This window comes from Hemicordylus capensis, chromosome 17, assembly GCF_027244095.1.
Source record: "Hemicordylus capensis ecotype Gifberg chromosome 17, rHemCap1.1.pri, whole genome shotgun sequence".
Lineage (NCBI taxonomy): Eukaryota > Metazoa > Chordata > Lepidosauria > Squamata > Cordylidae > Hemicordylus > Hemicordylus capensis.
Window position 1 is genome coordinate 2,256,219 of NC_069673.1, and position 20,970 is coordinate 2,277,188.

Consider the following 20,970-nt stretch of genomic DNA (forward strand, 5'->3'; position numbering starts at 1 on the left):
TCAGAGGCTTAGGAGCATAGGAAGCTGCCATATACTGAGTCAGACCCTTGGTCCATCTAGCTCCATATCGTCTACCCGGCCCCGGCCCCTAAAGGCAATATCTTCCAGTGCTCACGCAGGTAGTCTCCCATTCAAATGCAAACCAGGGAAGACCCTGCTTAGCAGAGGGGACCATCCATGCTTGCTACCACAAGACCAGTTCTCCTCCCATTCACTCTCCTCTTTGCCTAAGCCCCATACCCAGATGAGGCCCTTTTCCATCAAGCAGAAGGAGACTACCAAATGCACCCCTTTCTGTTGCTCCTGTCTCCGATAGAGGCCTGCAGATGTTGTCTACGTCCTTTTTGATTTTACAGAGAGAAACAGAATTGCTCTTGGCAATGAACCATGATTTCATTATCTCCGGCAAACACCTGACTGGCCATGTGTACACCACCACCCCATTTTCTACCAATCACCCCCCCCCCCGTAATGGTTTTCCTGGGGGAGGGGCTTGTTGGCAGAGCAGCGCACCACTTATTGAGTTTGCTGCAGACGCTTTTAGCTCCAAGCAGCTCAGAAGGGCAGTCGTGACCCCCACTCCGGCAGCCTTTATTTGGCATAATAAAGGACAATTAAGAGGGGAGAAAGGGACATGCAGCCTCCAAGTGGATTTGTGCAAGTTGCTAGCAGCAGCAGGGAGGTTTGCTGAAGAGCAGCTCTCTTCCTGAGAGCAGACAGACAGAGATTTCCAGGGCATGAGATTACTACAACTACCGGCCTGATTACAACTACAACTACCACCCCGAGCTATTCTGTAAGGGTGGTCTAGAAATCGATCAAACAAACAAACAAACAAATAATACAACTCCCATCATCCATGACTCTTGGCCGCTGTGACTGGGGGGTGATGGGAGTTGTAGTCCAGAAACAGCTGGAGGGCTGTGCAGGCCTGGTCTTGTGGTTTCTCACCAGCTCTAGAACTCCCTCATGGGATCTTAGAGCTGGGAGGGTTCTTGGAGATCATCTAGTCCACCACCACCCCGCTCAGGGCAAGAATCTTGCAGTTCTTGCTGTGAGGAATTTCTTACTAACGTATAGCCTAAATTGGCTTGCTTGTAATTTAAAACAATTGAATCCTGAAAGAAAGAGTTGGGGGGTCCTTCGAGGTCATCTAGTCCAACCCCACAGTAATCTGCCCCAGCATCCCTGACAGATGGCCATCCGGCCTCTGGGAAGGAGAGCTCCCCACTGCGCTAGGCAGACTCTCCATTGTTTCAAAACCTCCAGCGTGCTTTCCAAGTGAGCTTGGACTCCATCCAGAAGCCATATTATAGATTTAAAAAATAATAATACCAATCCAGGCAAAAGCATGATTTTAGGTGGGAAAGGAAACAAGCTGGAATGTTCTTCTATTTGACAGGTAATTAAAGCAGATTTGGTATTTCCCCCCTCCCAAAGCTCCATTAGTTGACTAGGCTGATTACCATGGTGAGAGGTCATTAGGGTGAAGTTTTCCAGTGATAAAGAGGAGAAGGGTTGTCGGCTTTCCCCGAATGCCTTGTGCCCCTGCTCTTGAATTGGGCTACGTGACACTTAGGCAGACGACTCCGGTCTGAATGTGAGAGGAGGAGGAGAGGAGCTTAAGGATGCAGAATCCACAGTTCCTTTGAGAATAATGTTCAGGGTGTGCAGAATGCTCTGCATTTCTGTTGATGGAAATATGGAATAGGCCTGACGTCCGAGCGGGTTTGTATGCATTCCACAAGTCCTTGGGAGAGCTGAAAGCAACAGGTGGCTGTCAATTTGGGGACCTAAAAATAAACCACTAACAATTTTGGGGGGACCCCTTACACACACAGAGAGAGAAAATGGCTATCCATGTCCCTTAGGGCTGTGCCGATATTCTGGAAAGTCTCCCGATGGGATCTTGGAAGGTCTTTGCCCCACTGTGGGTAGGTTATGTGGAATAACGTTCTGCGCCATGTTCTCAACGTACAAATGTTCTCACTTTGTACCATTGGCAGACGGTTGCAGAATCTGAGCTGTCGGGACCGAGAATTGCTTTAGCAAGGAGTATGCAAGGTCCGTGGCTTGGCAGACCTCAGAACAGGGGGGAATGCTTGACAAACAAGCAGAAGGTTGCCGGTTCAAATCCCCACTGGTATCTTTCCCAGACTATGGGAAACCCCAGCAGCGATATAGGAAGATGCTGAAAGGCATCATCTCATACTGTGCGGGAGGAGGCAATGGTCAACCCCTCCTGTATTCTACCAAAGATAACCACAGGGCTCTGTGGGCGCCAGGAGTCGACACCAACTTGACGGCACACTTTACCTTTTACTCTTTGTAATAGATATTGAGAAGGGTTTTTGTGAAAAGTAGTCGCTAAATATCCTTAGCAGTGACTCTGGACTTCATTAAGCTAGTGTTCTCTTTCTACCCCAGATGGATTCCAATAACCAATGGGGAAATTCTTAGTGCTTGCTTAACTGCTTAATAATTAATTTCGCATTAATGGATGATTAATAAGCCTGCTTAACAGCCGCTGGTATCCCTTCCAGGCGATGGCTACTATCTCGCTGTCGGAGGAGCTGTGGCCCAGCACAACTGGTCCCACATCGCCACCGTGCTGCAAGATCGGCGGTTCCAGTGCCGGCTGATTGACCAATCAGAAGAGCTCGGGATGATCAGCATCCAGGGACCCTCCAGGTGAGAGGCACAGGTGGGGACCTGGAGGGGTCTGCCTGCCTTGGGCAGAAAACACCATCCCAGTGTGAGTTCTGGTGGCTTCCGGTGAGGCGAACCGTGCCCAGGAAATCTGAGGGCAGTTCGAAATCTGAGGGCAAGTTCGAAATCTGAGGGCAGTTCGAAAGATTTGGGTGAATGCAGAGACATTGCTCAGGAGGGCTCTCTGTAGCTCTAGTTTAGGGGTGGTCGTAGGATCAGCTGAAATCGATGGGGACTGTAGTCCAACAAAATCTGAGCGCTCCTGAGCCACAGCAAGGCTAGGGATTCCATGGCCCCTCTCCTCCTCCAGGTTTCCACTTCCTGTTTTGGATAAACTGCCGCTTGCTACTGCATCTGAACTTGGGGAACTGGTTAGTTCAGACAAGCCAGGATCAAACCAGGGTTTCAAGGAACTGTCATGGCCCCAGCTCTGGGGCCTTCCCCTCATTTGGGGAAGGACACAGGCAGCTTGGGCGAGAGTTGGGGTCAGAACAGAGACTTAGGAAGCTGCCATATATTGAGTCAGACCATTGGTCTAGTTAGCTCAGTATTGCCTACCCAGACTGGCAGCGGCTTCTCCAAGGTTGCAGGCAGGAGTCTCTCTCAGCCCTATCTGGAGATGCTGCCAGGGAGGGAACTTGGAAGCTCAGATGCTCCATCCCCTGAGAGGAATATCTTCCAGTGCTCACATTTCTAGGATCCCATTCAAATGCAAACCAGGGTGGACCCTGCTTAGCAAAGGGGGGCAATTAATGCTTGCTACCACAAGACCCTCTCTCCTCATACAGCAGTAGCTGTATCGATTCCACCCACCTCCACTTTCGCCTCCCTCCCTCCTCAGACCCAGAGGTCTTCTCTAGGGAACAGTCTGTCCTGGGGAAGGTTCTCCAGACTCATCGGAGCCAATGACCCTTTGAGCTCTGGCAGAAACAGGAGGCTGGAGAGCAGAACTCTTGGAGGGCAGAAACACCACCCTCCTTTCCCCTAGTGGATGCTCTGCACACAGCCCTGGGAGCTGGCCTTGGTCCTGTCCCTCTGTCCGTTCTCTGCCTTGAACTGGTCCCCTCCCGCCGCTGACCTTGGACTCCTGAAACCCAGCAAGGTCCTTCCCAGAACAGAATAGTGGTTAGAGGCAAGAACCCAGGAACATTGGAAGCTGCCGTATACTGAGTCAGCCCATAGGTCCAGCTAGCTCAGAATTGCCTACCCAGACTGGCAGTGGCTTCTCCAAGGTTGCAGGCAGGAGTCTCTCTCAGCCCTATCTTGGAGATGCTGCCAGGGAGGGAACTGGGAACCTCAATGTTCTTCCCAGAGCGTCTCCATCCCCTGAGGGGAATCTCTTCCAGTGCTCACACTTCTGGTCTCCCACTCATATGCAACCAGGGGGGACCCTGCTTAGCTAAGGGGACAAGTCATGCTTGCTACCACAAGACCAGCTCTCCTCCCATAAAGGAGTCAGACCCTTGGTCTATCTAGCTCAGTATTGTCTTCACAGACCAGCAGCGCTTCCTCCAAGGTTGCAGGCAGGAGTGTCTCCCAGCCCTATCTTGGAGATGCTGCCAGGGAGGGAACTTGGAACCTTCTGCTCTTCCCAGAGTGGCTTCATCCCCTAAGAGGGGAATACCTTGCCCTCCTCACACGTCTAGTCTCCCTTTCATATGCAACCAGGGCGGACCCTGCTTAGCTAGGGGCACAAGTCATGCTTGCTACCACCAGACCAGCTCTCTTCTCCTCTCCTTCCTGGCACAACTTTGACGGCAGGCTCAGCTTTGCATTTTGACTCTAAGAGGATTTCCACTCATTATCCCTGTATTGGCCCAGCTAATTCTCATAACGCTCCCTGTGGCTGAGCGAGTGGCATCCTTTCCCCCAGCCTTGAGCTGCTCCAAAGGGACGCTTCCCCGCTGTCACACTTGACACATTTGGCATCTGTGACATGCTGCAGAATCCGAAGCCAATGAGCAGGCAAATAGATCAGGGCACCAAAGAACTTCTTCAGCTCCTGTCACTTTTCTGTGCTGCCATATTCAGACACACATTCACAAAGGGTCCCCCCCCACACACACACACTGCAATGCAACATTCAAGAAACTGAGCTCCCGTTTCTGAAGAGACAGAAGGAAGAGTTAAGAACCCTTGCCTATAACCCAGGGGTGGGCAAATTTGACTCTCCAGCGGCAGCTGAACGGTAATAAATTGTGGCTAGGGATGTTGCCAGGGAGTGGTAGTAAGAGAGAAGGTTAGGGTGATGCCCTTCGCTCTTGCCGGTGGGCTCCCCAGAGGCATCTGGTGGGCCACTGTGAGAAACAGGATGCTGGACTAGATGGGCTTCCTTGGGCCTGATCCAGCAGGGATTGTCTTGTGTTCTTATAACCCTGCTCACTGGGCAAAGAGGCACCTTTTTAACATGGTGGTTCTCTTTATTGAGCAGGGGGAGAGTAACTGGCCCTATCCACCCCCAGCACAGCATCCCTCCAGTGACTGTTGGCTGGTGTCGATCTTAGGTTTATTTTTAGATTGTGAGCCCTTTGGGGACAGGGATCCATCTTATTTACTTATTATTTATAGAAGTCGAATTAATAATAATAATTAATAATAATAAATCCACGGAGGACAGGTCTATCAGTGGCTACTAGCCTTGATGGCTAGAGGCCACCTCCAGCCCCAGAGGCAAGATGCCTCTGATTACCAGTTGCAAGGGAGTAACAGCAGGGCAGGGGGCACACCTTTATCTTCTGCCTGTGGGCTCCCCAGAGGCATCTGGTGGGCCACTGTGAGAAACAGGATGCTGGACTAGATGGGCTTCCTTGGGCCTGATCCAGCAGGGCTGTTCTTAGGTTCTTATAACCCTGCTCACTGGGCAAATAGGCACCTTTTTAACATGGTGGTTCTCTTTATTGAGCAGGGGGAGAGTAACTGGCCCTCTCCACCCCCAGCACAGCATCCCTCCAGTGACTGTTGCTGGTGTCGATCTTAGGTTTATTTTTAGTTTGTGAGCTCTTTGGGGACAGGGCCCCATCTTATTTATTTATCATTTCTCTATGTAAACTGCTTTGGAAACGTTTGTTGAAAAGCGGTATATAAATATGTGTTGTTGTTGAATGACAACGGGCCAAGTTCAGAGTTCTGTGATTTAAGTATCTGATTCGTGGGTACAAGATTCCGTGGTGTATATGCTGCAACGCTGCAGCATATGCTATGATATGTCAACCTTTGTTGGTTAAAAAAGCAGAGCAACGTTCTAGTCCTCATGACCGTTGCAGCCTGACAGTGTGTGGATTTGATCTTGGAAGTCAAAGAGGCCTTGAGAATCCTGTTCTCAAAGGGTGAGGATGGGAATTCAGTGTCCTCCCCTCTTCTACAACAACAACAAAAATTTATTTTATTAATTTTTGACATTTATATCCCGCTCTCCCTCCAAGAAGCCCACAGTGGTGTACTCTATACTTAAGTTTCTCCTCACAACAACCCTGTGAGGTAGGTTAGGTTGAGAGAGAAGTGACTGGCCCAGAGTCACCCAGCAAGTCTCCTGGCTGAAAGGGGATTTGAACTCGGGTCTCCCCGGTCCTAGTCCAGCACTCTAACCACTACACCACGCTGGCTCTCTTTATATACCGCTTTTCAACAAACATTTCCAAAGTGGTTTACACACATAAATAATAAATAAATAGAGATGGCTCCCTGTCCCCAAAGGGCTCACAATCTAAAAAGAAACCAGCAGCAGTCACTGGAGGATGTGCTCTCCAGCGAACCCAGAAGAAAGCATGTAAAAGAGCAAAGATTATAGAACGAGGTCTCCAAAATAAGATATTTTTGCATTGTTTACATAGCTTCAAGAATTCAGGGGCAGAACATGGATTGCAGAATTTTTGGGTGCAGAACTTGGGCTGTCTGGATGCAGAATTGTGTCTTTTAGACCTTGACTTCCATGTGCTACGGACAGAGAAACGTGAAAGATGAGCCTTTGCTGATCTGATACAAATCATCCTGTCGGGGCAGTAGGGTTTTTTGCTCACTATATCTGACCCTGGTCGTTTTCTTTCCTCGCAGCCGCACCGTCCTGCAAAAGGTGCTGGACACCGATCTGAGCAATGAGGCCTTCCCATTCTCCACACACAAGCTGGTGAAAGCGGCCGGCTGCCTGGTAGGAATCTGACCGCTTTTGTGGGGGTACTGTTGAGTATTATATTATTATTAGTAGTAACGTTTTACATCCCGCTCTTCCTCCACGGAGCCCAGAGCGGTGTACGACATTCTTGAGTTTCTCCTCACAACAACCCTGTGAAGTAGGTTAGGCTGAGAGAGAAGTGACTGGCCCAGAGTCACCCAGCAAGTCTCATGGCTGAATGGGGATTTGAACTCGGGTCTCCCCGGCCCTAGTCCAGCACTCTAACCACTACACCGCGCTGGCTCCTATGCTGTGTGTTCTCATGCTTGTATTGTCCTGGGCTGTCCCCAAACGGGCCGAGGGGTTTCAGAAGCTTTGAAAAGCTTTAAGAACGCAAAAACTACGATAGCATTTTATTGAAGTGGCCAGAGGCATGGAAATGATTCCTCTCTCGTGGAGAAAGTACAACATTCTGACCCTAACGCTCTCCTCTGTGCAAGAATGGCTGCCATTTTGTCTTCATTGCTTGTGGGCAGGATACAAAAGGGGTGATAACGCAGGGAGGAAGCCGTAAAGGGCAACTGTGCTATCACCTATTTTCCATCTCCGGGGCGGGGTAGATGTGAAAAATCATAATGAGCATTTGTCCCGTGAGATGGTGCCAAAAGGTGTGGGTCCAACTCATGGACTACCCTTCGTTGGCTCCATCCAGGACAGGAAGGATATAAAGGCTGCCTGCCTGCCTGGGCTCAGGCCTGACATCCATTTCAAGTTCTTCTTGGCCCTGGTATACGGTAGTCATAGGGACATAAGCAGCTGCCTCCTACCAAGTCAGGCCCTTGGTCCATCTAGCTCAGGATTGTCTACCCAGACTGGCAGCGGCTTCTCCGAGGTTGCAGGCAGGAGTCTCTCTCAGCCCTCTCTTGGAGATGCTGCCAGGGACGGAACTTGGAACCTACATTCCCTTCCCAGAGCGGCTCCATCCCCTGAGGGGAATCTCTGACAGTGCTCATACTTCTAGCCTCCCTTTCAAATGCAAACCAGGGCACACACACTGCTTAGCTAAGGGATCAAGCACAAGACCAGCTCTCCTCCTAATTCTGAGAGGTAAAACTGTGTACTTTATACTTTCATTAAAGCTATAATTTTCAAACTTTGCCTCGTTCTGCCTCCCGGTCCAGTCTTCAGGCTCCAGTTCTTGCTGATCTTTCAGCCCCTAATACGGGTTTCCTGCCGGCTCCATTTCATTCAAGAATCCCTTCCCTGTGCTTTTAACAGAAACGCAACCGGTAGTGGTCTTGTCAGCAGAGAGATATGGTGAGCTGCACCTGTTGACTTTCTGCCTGTTGCAGAGCTGTTAACCATTGGGGTGAAAGACGGCATCCCTAGTGAGGGCAGGGGTGGACAGTGGCAGGAGACTCCAGAGGTTAAAGCAATTCATACGGGGGGGATGACAAACTCCCCCCCCCCCGTCACCACCTTCACGATAACTCTTCCAAGACGCACCTAAAATGAAAGCAAGGGGAGCATAATGCGTGCCTTTTGTAGCTGAACTGCCTCGGCAACAATAGAGTGGAGGACACAAAAGGCACTGCGGGTTTATTTTGGGCTCCCTGACAATAGAACCGCGTGCCGGGGAACTGTCAGCCAAACCCTGAAGGTTGACAATCCCACCAGGGAGGTGTGCAGTTGCTCCGCCGTCCGGGTGGGTGGCAGAATTAGCTCTGCGTTCTTTCGTCAGGTTCTTGCGAGACAGAGGGGGGGCCTGCAATGGTTTCATGAAGAAGGTATCGGAGACCCCAGGGAGCAGATTGGGGAGTTGTGTGTCCATGAACCTCCCCTGCAGTGATTCAGAGCTCTTTGGCCCATTGGGACCAGTGACTCTCCAGGCCAGCTCCTTGAAGTTCTTTGGTTTTCTACTTCTGGGACAATTCCTGTCCTCTGCCAGGAAAGGCAGGAATTCACTCGCCTCAATGCCTTGACCCGCCTCAGTGCCTTGGGGGCGTAGCGTGCAGAATGTGATTCTCAGAGTGGAATTCTGCATCCTAAGAGCACAATTTCACTGTGTGTTTTTTTAAAAAAAAAATTAAGAATTTTCCATAAGAACAACAACAAATATTTATATACCGCTTTTCAACAAAAGTTTCCAAAGCGGTTTAACATAGAGAAATAACAAATAAATAAGATGGCTCCCTGTCCCCAAAGGGCTCACAATTTATTTACGGCCATTGACCAAATATGAAACCAAAAAATTACAAAGATTACGATGACAGAAAATAGATATCACAGAAGTGACTGGAGCAGTGCCAGGTCATCATCGCAGCAGTTGTATAAGCAGTCCGAGCTCCCTTTTGAACCAGTCAGGGAGCTGCACACCCTAATGGCTATATAACAGAATTTTGCTACAATATAGGAGATAAGAGAAATCATTATCCACAAGTAAAAATTTAACTAAAAAATCATCAGGGTGTCCAGAGAATCTAATCAATACGGGTAAAATCAAACGGTGCCTAATATCCCGATAAAAGCTACAATTCAGTAAAACACGAGCAATGGTTTCTATTTCGCCAGAACTCCAGGGACAAAGCCAAGACTCCATGGGTAGATGTTGAAACCTCCCAGTATGCAGAGCTGACGGGAAAGCGTGGAAGTGGGCTCTCGGAAAGGCCCAGCGAAACTTAGAAAAAGTGATAGAGGACAAGTATGATGCAGAGGAGAAACCCGCCCTGATCTTTAATGATCTATAGAACGCAGGCAAACAAGCCACCTCATTCTGCAACTCAATATCTTCCAATCGCTGGAGGGCCTTTTTTTTCCCTCTCTCTCACGAGGCCCATTTCCAGTACGGAATCTGGAGCTAATCCAAGGAGAAGAAGTTTGTTAACGATCTTCAAACACCAGGGCGGTTGAGGCATAACTGATACAAAGTTTAGGTATGAGTCCTACTGGTCGAAGATGAAGTTTCAGCCAGTAATAGGTGATTGATAGCCAAGTGTCTACCTTTAGTAAACCAGCCTCCTGGAAGATCACCACATTAGCAGTGCCTCTGGGTGTAGAAAAGAGCGCTCTCAGGAAACCTAACTGGATCAAAATAATCATATGAGGACATCCGCTCACTTGTTGTGGATTTTGGTGTGAGTAGAACTATAAACACAAATGTTATTCAGAACACCCCACAGACCGGGAAAGAGACACATGCACAGAGACAGAGTGATCTCATAAGTGGCCATTCCTTTGGAAAATAGGCTAACAGGGTATTTTTAAACTGAGCAAATGTGGTGGGGAGGTCGGGAGAGAGACCTTGAAGATGGTTCTTATTTGGTCCAGGGCTAGTGATTGATTGATTGCTTGACTGATCCAGCCTCAAAGGCAGGATCCCTCTGAGGACCAGTTGCAGGGGAGTAACAGTAGGAGAGAGGGCCTGCCCTCAACTCCTGCCTGTGGGCTTCTCAGGGGCATCTGGTGGGCCACTGTGCAAAACAGGATGCTGGACTAGATGGGTTTCTTTGGGCCTGATCCAGGAGGGCTGTTCTGATATTCTTATGTGTCAACTCTTAGCGACCACATAGATAGATTCTCCCCAGGATGGTCTGTCTTCAACTTGGCCTTGAAGGTCTCTCAGGGGTGCCTTCATGGCTGTCGTGATCGAGTCCCTCCACCTTGCTTGCTGGTCGTCCTCTTCTTCTCTTTCCTTCCACTTTCCCCAGCATTAGGGACTTCTCAAGAGAGCTGGGTCTTCGCAGAATGTGTCCAAAGTACAATAGTTTGAGCCTGGTCATTTGTGCCTCGAGTGAAAATTCTGAATTGATTTGTTCTAGGATCCTTTTTTGTTGTTTTGTTTTCCTGGCTGCCCACGGTATTCTCAAAAGTCTTCTCCAGCACCCAAGTTCAAAAGCGTCAATGCTTTTTCTGTCTTGCTTCTTCAAAGTCCAGCTTTCGCATCCATAGAGTGTGACAAGGAAAACCATTGTCCAAACGTTTCTGATCTTTGTAGGTGTAGACATGTCACAGCATCTCAATATCCTTTCCAAGGCCTTCATTGCAACCCTACCAAGTGCTCGTCTGTGGCGTATTTCTTGACTGCTGGATCCTCTACTGTTGACGGTCGATCCTAAAAGGCAGAAGCTATCCAGGGCCAGTACATGAGATCTTTACTCACATCCCCACCAATTAAAATTAGCTTCTACCAATCAATCAACTAAAGCTTTAGTTGGTCAATCTGTGGAAGAAACCAGTGAAAGTTTCAAGCCCTGCTTAAAAAAAAAAAAAGTAAAGCCGCAAAGCAGGTCCCAAACTCAAATGCATCGGCATCAAAAGCCCGATTCCCCAGCGATATCAAAGTTCTCCAGGTTTCCTGCACTTGAAAAAGAACTGACACATTTCAGCTCTGGCTTGCCGCAGTTGTGCTGCCAAAACGCCGGCCTCGTCGCTCTTTGTGCTTGGCTGCGTGATGCTTCTGTGCCAGGTAAACCCACACGCTTGACATCCTGGCTGCCTGTAGTGTGTTTGCATAACCGAAAAGGCATCCTCTCTGCAGCTGCTCTTTGAATTTCTGTTCTCTTTGGCCCAAAGCCACGATTAGCTTGCTGCGCGGAGCTCTGGATTTCTCAGAGGTGTAAACGGGAGAAAGGTTTTGACACTCCGGAACCGCGAGGACAACGGCAGTACTTGCTTTCTACACCATATCGAAGGCAGAAGAGGGTGTGCCACACTCTTGAAGTGGGACAGAACTCTTCAGCCTTCAAGGTCTTTACGAGAACGTCTTCTTCGCCATGAGCCCCACCGCCCATGGAGATCATCTAGAGAGGTTCGCCTGCAGTTGCCGCCAACTCGTTTGGCAGCCACCCGGGGACGGGCCTTCTCGGTTGCTGCCCCTGGACTTTGGAATGTGCTCCCTGCTGAAATAAGAGCCTCCCCATCTCTGGCCACTTTTAAAAAGGCACTGAAGACACATTTATCCACCCAGGCTTTTAATTAGATCGATGGTTTTAAAAGTTTAATGTTGGTTTTTTTAATGTTAATGATTTTAATGTTTAAATGATTTGAATTGTTTAATTGATTTAATGTTTTAAATGATTTCAATGGTAAACCGCCCAGAGACACAGGTTTTGGGCAGCATAAATGTATGTCAAATAAATAAAAATAAATAAAAAGGTCCATCTTCACAAGTGGCTACTTGGGGTTCCTCAGTACATGGTTTCCCCCCATATGTCTGTACAGCGCTGTTCTGCCTTTCTGCCTGATTGATTGATTAATTAGATTAATTAATTACTCTAATTAATTTAGATTAATTTCATTAAAGTATTCAAACTCTACCCTTTGGCTATCAAGCCAGCAAGCGCCCAGAGTGGCTCATGGAAAAAATAATAATAATTCATGCAGAGGGTCTCATTTTTAAAGGGGGTGGACTTCCATTCAGAGTGGTCCTTTATGTGGGTAAATACATGAAGTGAAGGTTATCCCCTTTTTCTTTCGACTCTTCATATGCATGATGATGATGATGATGATGATGATGATGGTCTGTCTTAGTTGAAATAGAGAAAAAGTTTGAAAGCATGGATAAGGCAGCGGAAGGAGAGCTGGTCTGGTGGTAGCAAGTGTGAATTGTCCCCTTTGCTAAGCAGGGTCTGCCCTGGTTTGCATTTGGATGGGAAACTAGATGTGTGAGCACTGGAAGAGATTCCCCTCAGGGGATGGAGCCGCTCTGGGAAGAGCAACTAGGCTCCAAGTTCCTTCCCTGGCAGCATCTCCAAGAAAGGGCTGAGAGAGACTGCTGCCTGCAACCTTGGAGAAGCTGCTGCCAGTCTATGTAGACAATACTTAGCTAGATGGATCAAGGGCCTGACTCATTAGAAGGCAGTTTCCTGTGTTCCTAAGAGATGCTGCCAGCCTGTGTAGGAGGCAGCTCCCTCTGTCCCTAAGACAGCTGTTGGACGTACTGGGGCAGTATGAGCAGATTTGGAAGGGACAACCTCGTGCAGGATCCACGTTCCGTCTGTGTCATGTGTGAGCCGAGGGACCCCACACGTGGCCAAACCCGGCTGGCAACTGAGACATCCTTCCATGTCTTGCTTTGTCTCCTTCTCCTTCGTAACCGGATTTGAATCTCTCTCTCTCTCTCTCTCTCCTCGGCGATTTGCCATGAATATTTCATCTGCCTAATCTGGATTAATGCGCCGTGTCATGTTAAATGATCATCTCTGGGGGGAGCAGATCATCTCTGCCGGCCCCCTTCCTCCGAGCAGCCGCGGAAGCGGGCTTGTCAGGCCGGATGCGTGGCGGAGATGCCCTCCCTGTGCCGATGTAATTGTCAGCTCGCTCCTGTGTGGCTGAGCTTTGATGGGACTGGAGGCTGTGAAATAAATCTGCTATTTTAAAACCCATCGCACGGGGAATTCAGATAACAGTAAGAGCAAAGCACGGGGGGGGGAGTGACGGGGGGCTTTGTCTCCTTGCATTAACTCAGCCGCTCCGGAGAAACACCATCTTGTGTCTCTGCCGCTGGTGGGCTTGCAATCTTGGGACCCAAAACTAGCCCTGGATGGGAGAAGCTGGGAGAAGAACCGGACAGAGAGCCCCGCTGAGGGGTGAGTTACATACTTGGACAGAGAGCCTGTGTCCCCGAGGTCCATGTCTTCGGACGGACGGAAGTGGGGGGCAATGCAACAAGCAGGTGTGAAGAGGAGGGGGATTCCTGAGAGTATCAATCATTCCTGAGAGATGGTAAGCAAGGGTCTTCCTCTTGGTTTCGCCCACCCTTGCCATCTCTCTCTCTCTCTCTCTGCTCCGGCTTCCTCTGATTGGTCAATCAGAGGAAGCCGGAGGAGAGAGAGAGAGATGACAAGGGTGGGTGAAACCAAGAGGAAGACCCTTGCTTACCATCTCTGTTCTCAGTGTGGTCAATAGGACAGAAGGTGTTAAGCTGGGGTGGGCAACCTTGGCCCTCCGGCTGTCATTGGACTACAACTCCCACCATCCCCATCCACAATTGATTGTGGCTGGGGATGATGGGTGTTGTAGTTGAACAACCAGGCTGGAGGGCCAAGGAGAAGAGCTGGTCTTGTGGTAGCCAGCATGAATTGCCCCCTTTGCTAAGCAGGGTCCACCCTGGTTGCATATGAAAGGGAGACTAGAAGTGTGAGCACTGCAAGATATTCCCCTCAGGGGATGGAGCCGCTCTGGGAAGAGCAGAAGGTTCCCAGTTCCCTTCCTGGCAGCATCTCCAAGAGAGGCCTGAGAGAGATTCCTGCCTGCAACCTTGGAGAAGCCGCTGCCAGTCTGTGAAGACAATACTGAGCTAAGTGGACCAAGGGTCTGACTTGGTATATGGCAGCTTCCTATGTTCCTTTTCCTGGGGATGGGGCTGGTTTCCAGCACACAGCCAGGAAAACTTTCCATGCTTGCTTGTCATGGTAACCTGTAAACGGGTTCCGGGTCCTGGAGCTGCCAGGCCTGTCCTGGAAGGTTGGTTGCTGCCCTCGGGGTGGAGAGCGCCGTCCTCATCTCTTGACTCTGGTCATCTGGGAGGAGAGCTGGTCTTGCGGTGGCAAGCATGCACTGTCCACTTTGTTCAGCAGGGTCTGCCCTGGTTTGCATTTGGAAGGGTGACTACATGCATGAGCACTGTAAGAACTTACCCCTGTGGGGATGGGGCTGCTCTGGGAAGAGCATCTGGCAGAAGGTCCCAGGTTCCCTCCCTGGCAGCATCTCCAAGATAGGGCTGAGAGAGACTCCTGCCTGCAACCCTGGAGAAGCCACTGCCGGTGGGTGAGGCATTTGAGGCATGTGTTTCTCCCTTCCCCAGTAACCACCTTCTTCTGTGCTCTCTTTCCCTTGTTGTCTCCCAGGTCAGGGCCATGAGGCTGTCGTTCGTAGGGGAGCTGGGCTGGGAGCTTCACGTACCCAAGGAGCACTGCGTGAGGGTCTACCAGTCGGTCATGAGGGCTGGTGCCCAGCATGGTGTCGCCAACGCCGGCTACAGGGCCATTGACTCCCTCAGCATTGAAAAAGGTGTTGTGGATGCACTTGCTGCCTGATGGGTCTTCTCCCTCTCTCACTGGGGGCCATCCCATCAAACGGATGGCCAGGAAATTTAGGACCTCCTCCTCCTCCTCCTCCTCATGACACATCTGTGGAACTCTCTGCCACAGGATGTGGTGATGGCCACCAGCTTGGATGGCTTTAAAGGGGGCTTAGACAAATTGATGGCGGACAGGTCTATCAATGGCTACTAGTCTGAGGGCTATAGGTCACCTCCAGACACCTCCAAATCTTCATCTCTTGCCTTTGGGTTTCCCAGAGGCATCTGGTGGGCAGCTGTGAGAAAGAGGGTAGTGGACTAGATGGGCCTTGGGCCTGATCCAGAAGGGCTGTTCTTATGTCCTGCTTCTTCCTTATGCTTTGTTAGCAGGCTTTACCTGTGGGTTTACTGCGAGGCTTTACTGCAAGTTCAAATTTGCCCTTCAAAAATGATGCAAGAAGTGAAATTCTCCCCCCCCCCACCCCTGGACATAAACTGGGCTAAGCTTTAACATGCGATGAAAAACCCGAATTGTGTGTGAAGTGCTCCCCAGTATCTCACACAGACTTCGTTGGGAATCTGGTCGATGTGCATAGGCACGCCCTCCATTCCAGTGGAGAAGTGAGCAGAAAGCCCCATCTAGGAATGTCCCAGGAGACCGACTGCCACCCATATGATAAACAGTCTCGAGAGGCTCCCATGTACATCCAGCACCTTCTTTTCTGCCATTTTTAAACAACAGTGGAGCTTCAAAAAGGTTTTTCGTTTTGGATAGGTTTTTCCTGGTTTTTAGTTTTGGATAGGGATGGGTGGATGCATTGTTTGATTGATATACTGCCCTTCCAACAGTGGCTCAGGGCAGTTTACATTAAAATTAAGAATACATAACAAAACCCCAAACCAATTAAAAGTAGATTAAAATCACTGTTAAAACTAGATAGTCCTACAAGCCAGGCTAAAAAGGTGGCCTGTTAGTCAGTCTCTGCCAACCTCATGGTTTCAGTGGCTTCAGGAATCTTCTTTGCATTCCTGGCCAAGTGAGGACTTGCTGCTTTCCCCATCAGTCACGGACAGCGGTGCCAACGGCATCCAAAGCTCTCTGGAATTTCTCCTCGCGATATTTTACAGCACAGCGAGCCATTAAATTCCCCCGGATTGTTTTTGATAGTCTTCTAAAGCTGAATGTTGGCCTTAGAGGGTTGGCCAACCGGCCTACCTCTCAGGGCAGTTGTGAGGGTGAAAGCAAGGGGGGAACCATGTATCCTCTCCTCAGCTCATTGGAGGAGCAGAGGCAGGGTTGCCAGCTCTGACTGAAGCCTCGGTGGAGCCTTTCCCTCTCAATATTTTTCCCAACATTTCCCACCTATTTTTCACCCTATCATGGCATTGCAATGGAGATGGATCACAGGCTAAGCCTAGCCTGCAACAAAAATCGTGAATGTCACCATATTGGGGTCATACTGTTCCAAACTAGCCCCGTGCCAATGAATCCAAAGGGCTGACCGCCATGTTGGAGGGAAGTATTGTTCACTAAGAGCCAGCCAAACAATCAGTCCATGGGCCAGGCCCACAAATGGTGATCATCTGCGCCATCTCAGGGGCCAAATGCTGATAAGAGATTTTTGGCAACATCCGGGGCGGATCCACCATTGCGCAGGAGATGGGGGGCTTCAAAGAACCCGGGCTGTTAGGTTGAGGGTCTGTGCCCGGCGCCCCAGCCACACACCTCGCATCTGCCATCAGACGCAGTGGGCGTGGTGTCGCTCACCAACGTGTCCACCCGCCCCGTTGGCAAGCAAATTCTGGCCAGCACTGCATTATTATTATTTGTTATCATTATTATTATTGACATTTTCTATCCCGCTCGTCCTCCAAGGAGCCCAGAGCAGTGTACTACATACTTGAGTTTCTCTTCCACGACAACCCTGTGAAGTAGGTTAGGCTGAGCGAGAAGTGACTGGCCCAGAGTCACCCAGCTAGTATCATGGCTGAACGGGGATTTGAACTCGGGTCTCCCCGGTCCGAGTCCAGCACTCTAACCACTACACCACGCTGCATTCACAGCGCAGCCGGGAGCAGTTCTCCCTGCTTTAAAAGGCAGGGAGACACATTCTCAGCCAGGCTGGAAATCTGGCGCTGGCTAAGCATCTGGAAAACAGAGCAGTTTGTGGCCCCATTTGCGAACAAAACCACACCAGGGGGGCCACTGATGGTCGGCTGAACCGGGGTTGCCACCGGCCTCTTAACGCCACTGGCAACATCTCTCCCTGCTAGGCTCCCTCCCAAGATGAAAAAAGGGGATAGTATATTTGCGCTTAAAGCTTTCTGTGGGCTATCCCCCTTTCTTACACACGGCAGTCATTTTTGCGCAGAGGAAAGGGCTAGGGTCCCAATGGTTGCCCTCTCTCCATGGAGGCCTCTTTGGAGAACATTCCTGCCCATGTTCATTTCCACTCCTCTGACAGCGTTGATACAATCTTTGAGTGGTTTTTGTGTTTGTAAAAGCTTTTAAAATCACACCATTGGAGATTTGCAGGCCTGGTGGCCAGGACCATAAAAGCAGGCCGACACACTCAGTGCTGAGCGCCTTGCAGTGCTATCACCTCTTTCCCACCTTGAGGGGTGTCAGCCTTGACAAAAGTCACCATGAGCACTTATCTCCCAAGAGGGTTCCGACCACCGCAGGTGGTGCATGTACTAAGTATTCAGGAGAGGTGAGAAGAGTCAAAATCAGGCCAAAGCCATGGCTTAACTTATTCTCGTAGTTTTGACCCCGCCGCTAATGATGGAGACAGTAGACCTCTACAGGTGATGCCTCGGCTTCTTTTGGGGGCTTCCCCTTCTTGTGATGATCTGTGAGTAAGCTTGTAATGGTCTTTCGTTGGCCGACATGTTTCACGGCAGGCTACCGACACTGGCATGCAGACCTTCGTCCTGACGACACACCCCTAGAAGCTGGCTTGGCCTTCACATGCAAACTCAAATCCAATATCCCTTTCCTTGGTCGGGAAGCCGTAGAGGCCCAGAAAGCAAGGGGAATCTTCCGCCGTCTGGTCTGCTTCACCATTGATGAGTGAGTAGTGAGAAGCCTGTGTATGTGTGTATGTGTTGTCCAGCCTGACATTCCTAACAGGAATCACGTTGGAATTAATATGTCACAGGTTCTCCAGACTTAGGAACATAGGAAGCTGCCTTCTACTGAGTCAGACCATTGGTCTGTCTAGCTCAGTATTGTCAACTCTGACTGGCAGCAGCTTCTCCAAGGTTGCAGGCAGGAATTTCTCTCTCAGCCCTCTCTTGGAGATGCTGCCAGGGAGGGAACTGGGAACCTTCTTCTGCTCTTCCCAGAGCGGCTCCATCCCCTGAGGGGGAATATCTTGCAGTGCTCACGCTTCTAGTCTCCCATTCATATGCAACCAGGGTGGACCCTGCTTAGCTAAGGGGTCAAGACATGCTTTCTACCACAAGACCAACTCTCCTCTCCCATTAAGCCTAAGGACCTGTGACGACTGTGTATTGTATTGCTGTTGGACCTTTGTCCCCCGCCCCCGTTGCCTCTCCCCTTCCTTTCCTCTGCTATCTCCCTTGTGTTGCCTTCTAGACTGAATGTCCCTCAGAGCAGAGACCTGTCTTCTCGTTCTGTGTGTAAAGCACCCTGAAAAATGGATAGCACAATATATTTATATTGGGGACTGTGCATCAAATTGGAATAAACATTGGCTCTGGTGAAGCGCGCCGTATCAGGGCATTTTTCGTTAGAAACAATTCCTATGAAAAATGTCCCCATTTTTTTAAAAAAATGATTCAACACTGCATTGTATTGGCATAGTATTGAATCTATTGAGGATCTTTGATACATTGATCTCTCGAGGATTGGGGTGGGGGGGTCTTTACTGAAAATCAAGATTTGTCGTCTAGTTGTAGTTGTGAATACTCATCATAGTCAATTCAAATGGCCACTTTTCCTCCATCTTCTCACCCTAGAATGCACCAGAGCAGGAAAAACGTGTTCAGATGGTGTGTGTTTTTCAGTAAACTATCTGAAAATCTCTTGGTTTCCTCGAACCTGAACTAAGGCCCTGAAGACAAAATGTAGTAATTGCTCAAAATAAGTGGTTCAGTAACCAGGCATTCAGCTTTCAGTGGTATAACTTGGGTTTTATTTTCCTGGTTTTTAAATCTTTTTCTACGTTTGTAAATACCTTAAGCTCAAACACAAACAGTTAAAATATAAACACTTTTCCTAAAGCATAATGTCATTATGTTGCATCTTCTTCCTGGTGAATTACTGGGTGGGACCAAAAAGGGGGTGCACCCTTGGGTGAGAATGTGAGATAGCTCCTCAAGTCTGATGCATTGAGTCAATACCAGTGTATCGGAATGATCCGATCCAAGACACCCTGGTGCCCGATTCGTCTTGAGGCTGAGGCTGATCCCAGTAATGAGCACGATGCACAAACCTACTTCTGTGTGTGTGTGTGTGTGTGTGTGTGTGTGTGTGTGTGTGTGTGTGAAAGAAAGAGAGAGAATATTGAAATTTTGTTTCCCCTCTGCATATTTTGATGCTGAATATCCTCTAGATATTTCTAACACCTCAGCTGCAGTGTGTGTTGCTGCTAGGTTTTTATATGTGATCTCTTTCCCTCTCTCTCTCTTTCACGCTGTTGCCTTGTTTTGTACATGTTTATAACTCCTCTAAACTGTTGAATGTTGTGTGTTTAAAAACGTGTTGGGAAGCCAACCTGTGAAGCCTTTGGGACCTCAAGGTGGGGTCTGAAGTGAGGTTTTTAAAGTCAGTTTTTCAAAAGCTCTGCTGTTTGAGGCGGAAATTTCATGTACAGAATCCGAGCAATTAAATTGGAAATGGTCCACACATTTGGAATCCTTATGCATATTTGCCTGAGCGCTGTTTCCTCTCCCTCTGTGTGTTCTTCAGGAAAGTGCCAATGTTTGGCTTGGAGGCCATCTGGAGGAATGGAAGCGTTGTGGGGCACATCCGGAGAGCCGATTTTGGACACGCTCTCAACAAGACCATTGCCTATGGGTACATCCGGGACCCTGAAGGAGGACCGGTGAGTGGGAGTAATGCCAGTCCTGCAGGGGGCGGATGTGAGCAGACAAGGGTTGTGGGGGGAGTAGGGATTACGGCACGATAATGGGTGCTTTGGCTAGTCCTCCTAATGCCCACTCCATTTAGTGGGGGTTTGGAGCCATAGCTCAGAGGTAGAGCATCTGCTTTGCATGCGGAAGGTTCATAGATTCCCTCCCTGGCAGCATCTCCAGATAGGGCTGAGAGAGACTCCTGCCTGCCACTTTGGAGAAGCCGCTGCCAGTCTGGGTAGACAATCCTGAGCTAGATGGACCAAGTGTCTCACTCAGTACAAAGCAGCTTCCTATGTGGGACGGAGGATTGCTGGTCATGGTGGTAAGCATGAATGGTCCCTTTTGCTAAACATGGTCTGCTCTGGTTTGCATTTGAATGTGTGAACTCTGTAAGATATTCCCCTTAAGGGATAGGGTTGGGGGGAAACATCTGCCTTCTTGCATGCAGAAGGTCCCAAGTTCCCTCCCTGGCAGCATCTCCAAGAGAGGGCTGAGAGAGACTCCTGCCTGCAACCTTGGAGAAGCTGCTACCAGTCTGTGTAGACAATCCTAAGCTAGATGGACCAAGAGTCTGACTCAGTATATGGCAGCTTCCTGTGTTGCTATCCACATGTTTATTGGATCTTTGTAGCCTCTGTGGAACTTTTGCAGAACTGTACTGCAGGTCTCTCTGAGACTTTGATTGACCTGTCTTGTCTAGATTCCAAGGGAGAGCCCTTGGAGGCATTGAGGGATTACAGAAGCTGGGTATGATTAGCCCAGAGAAGAGAAGAGAACTTGGGGGAGATGCAAGAGCTGTCTTCAAATATCTGAAGGTCTGCCACACAAGAGGAGTATCTGTCATTCCTTGTCTGTCACTCCTGAGGGCAGGATTAGAATGAATGACAAGATCTAGGCTAGACAGCTGAAGGCATTTCCTGACTGTAAGAGCTGCTGGACAGTGGAACAGCCTGCCTCATTAAGTGGCGGGCTCTCCTCCCGTCGAGATTTTCATATGGAAGCTAGGTGGCCATCTGTCAGGGATGATTCT

The 20,970-nt window shown here is 49.4% G+C and overlaps 1 protein-coding gene across 2 annotated transcripts in view; it reads left to right on the top strand.

The window, feature by feature from the left end:
• SARDH (sarcosine dehydrogenase) overlaps positions 1-20,970 on the top strand; it is an 81,907-nt gene that overhangs the window by 51,653 nt on the left and 9,284 nt on the right. Inside the window, exons 17-21 of one of the 2 annotated variants that reach the window (XM_053281704.1) lie at positions 2,544-2,691; positions 6,760-6,853; positions 14,665-14,827; positions 17,742-17,910; positions 19,774-19,909. In XM_053281704.1, coding sequence (XP_053137679.1) covers positions 2,544-2,691; positions 6,760-6,853; positions 14,665-14,827; positions 17,742-17,910; positions 19,774-19,909 — 710 coding nt within the window. Of the gene's footprint in view, positions 1-2,543; positions 2,692-6,759; positions 6,854-14,664; positions 14,828-17,741; positions 17,911-19,773; positions 19,910-20,970 lie in introns of those variants that run through there. The other variant, XM_053281705.1, reaches the window with a different exon arrangement.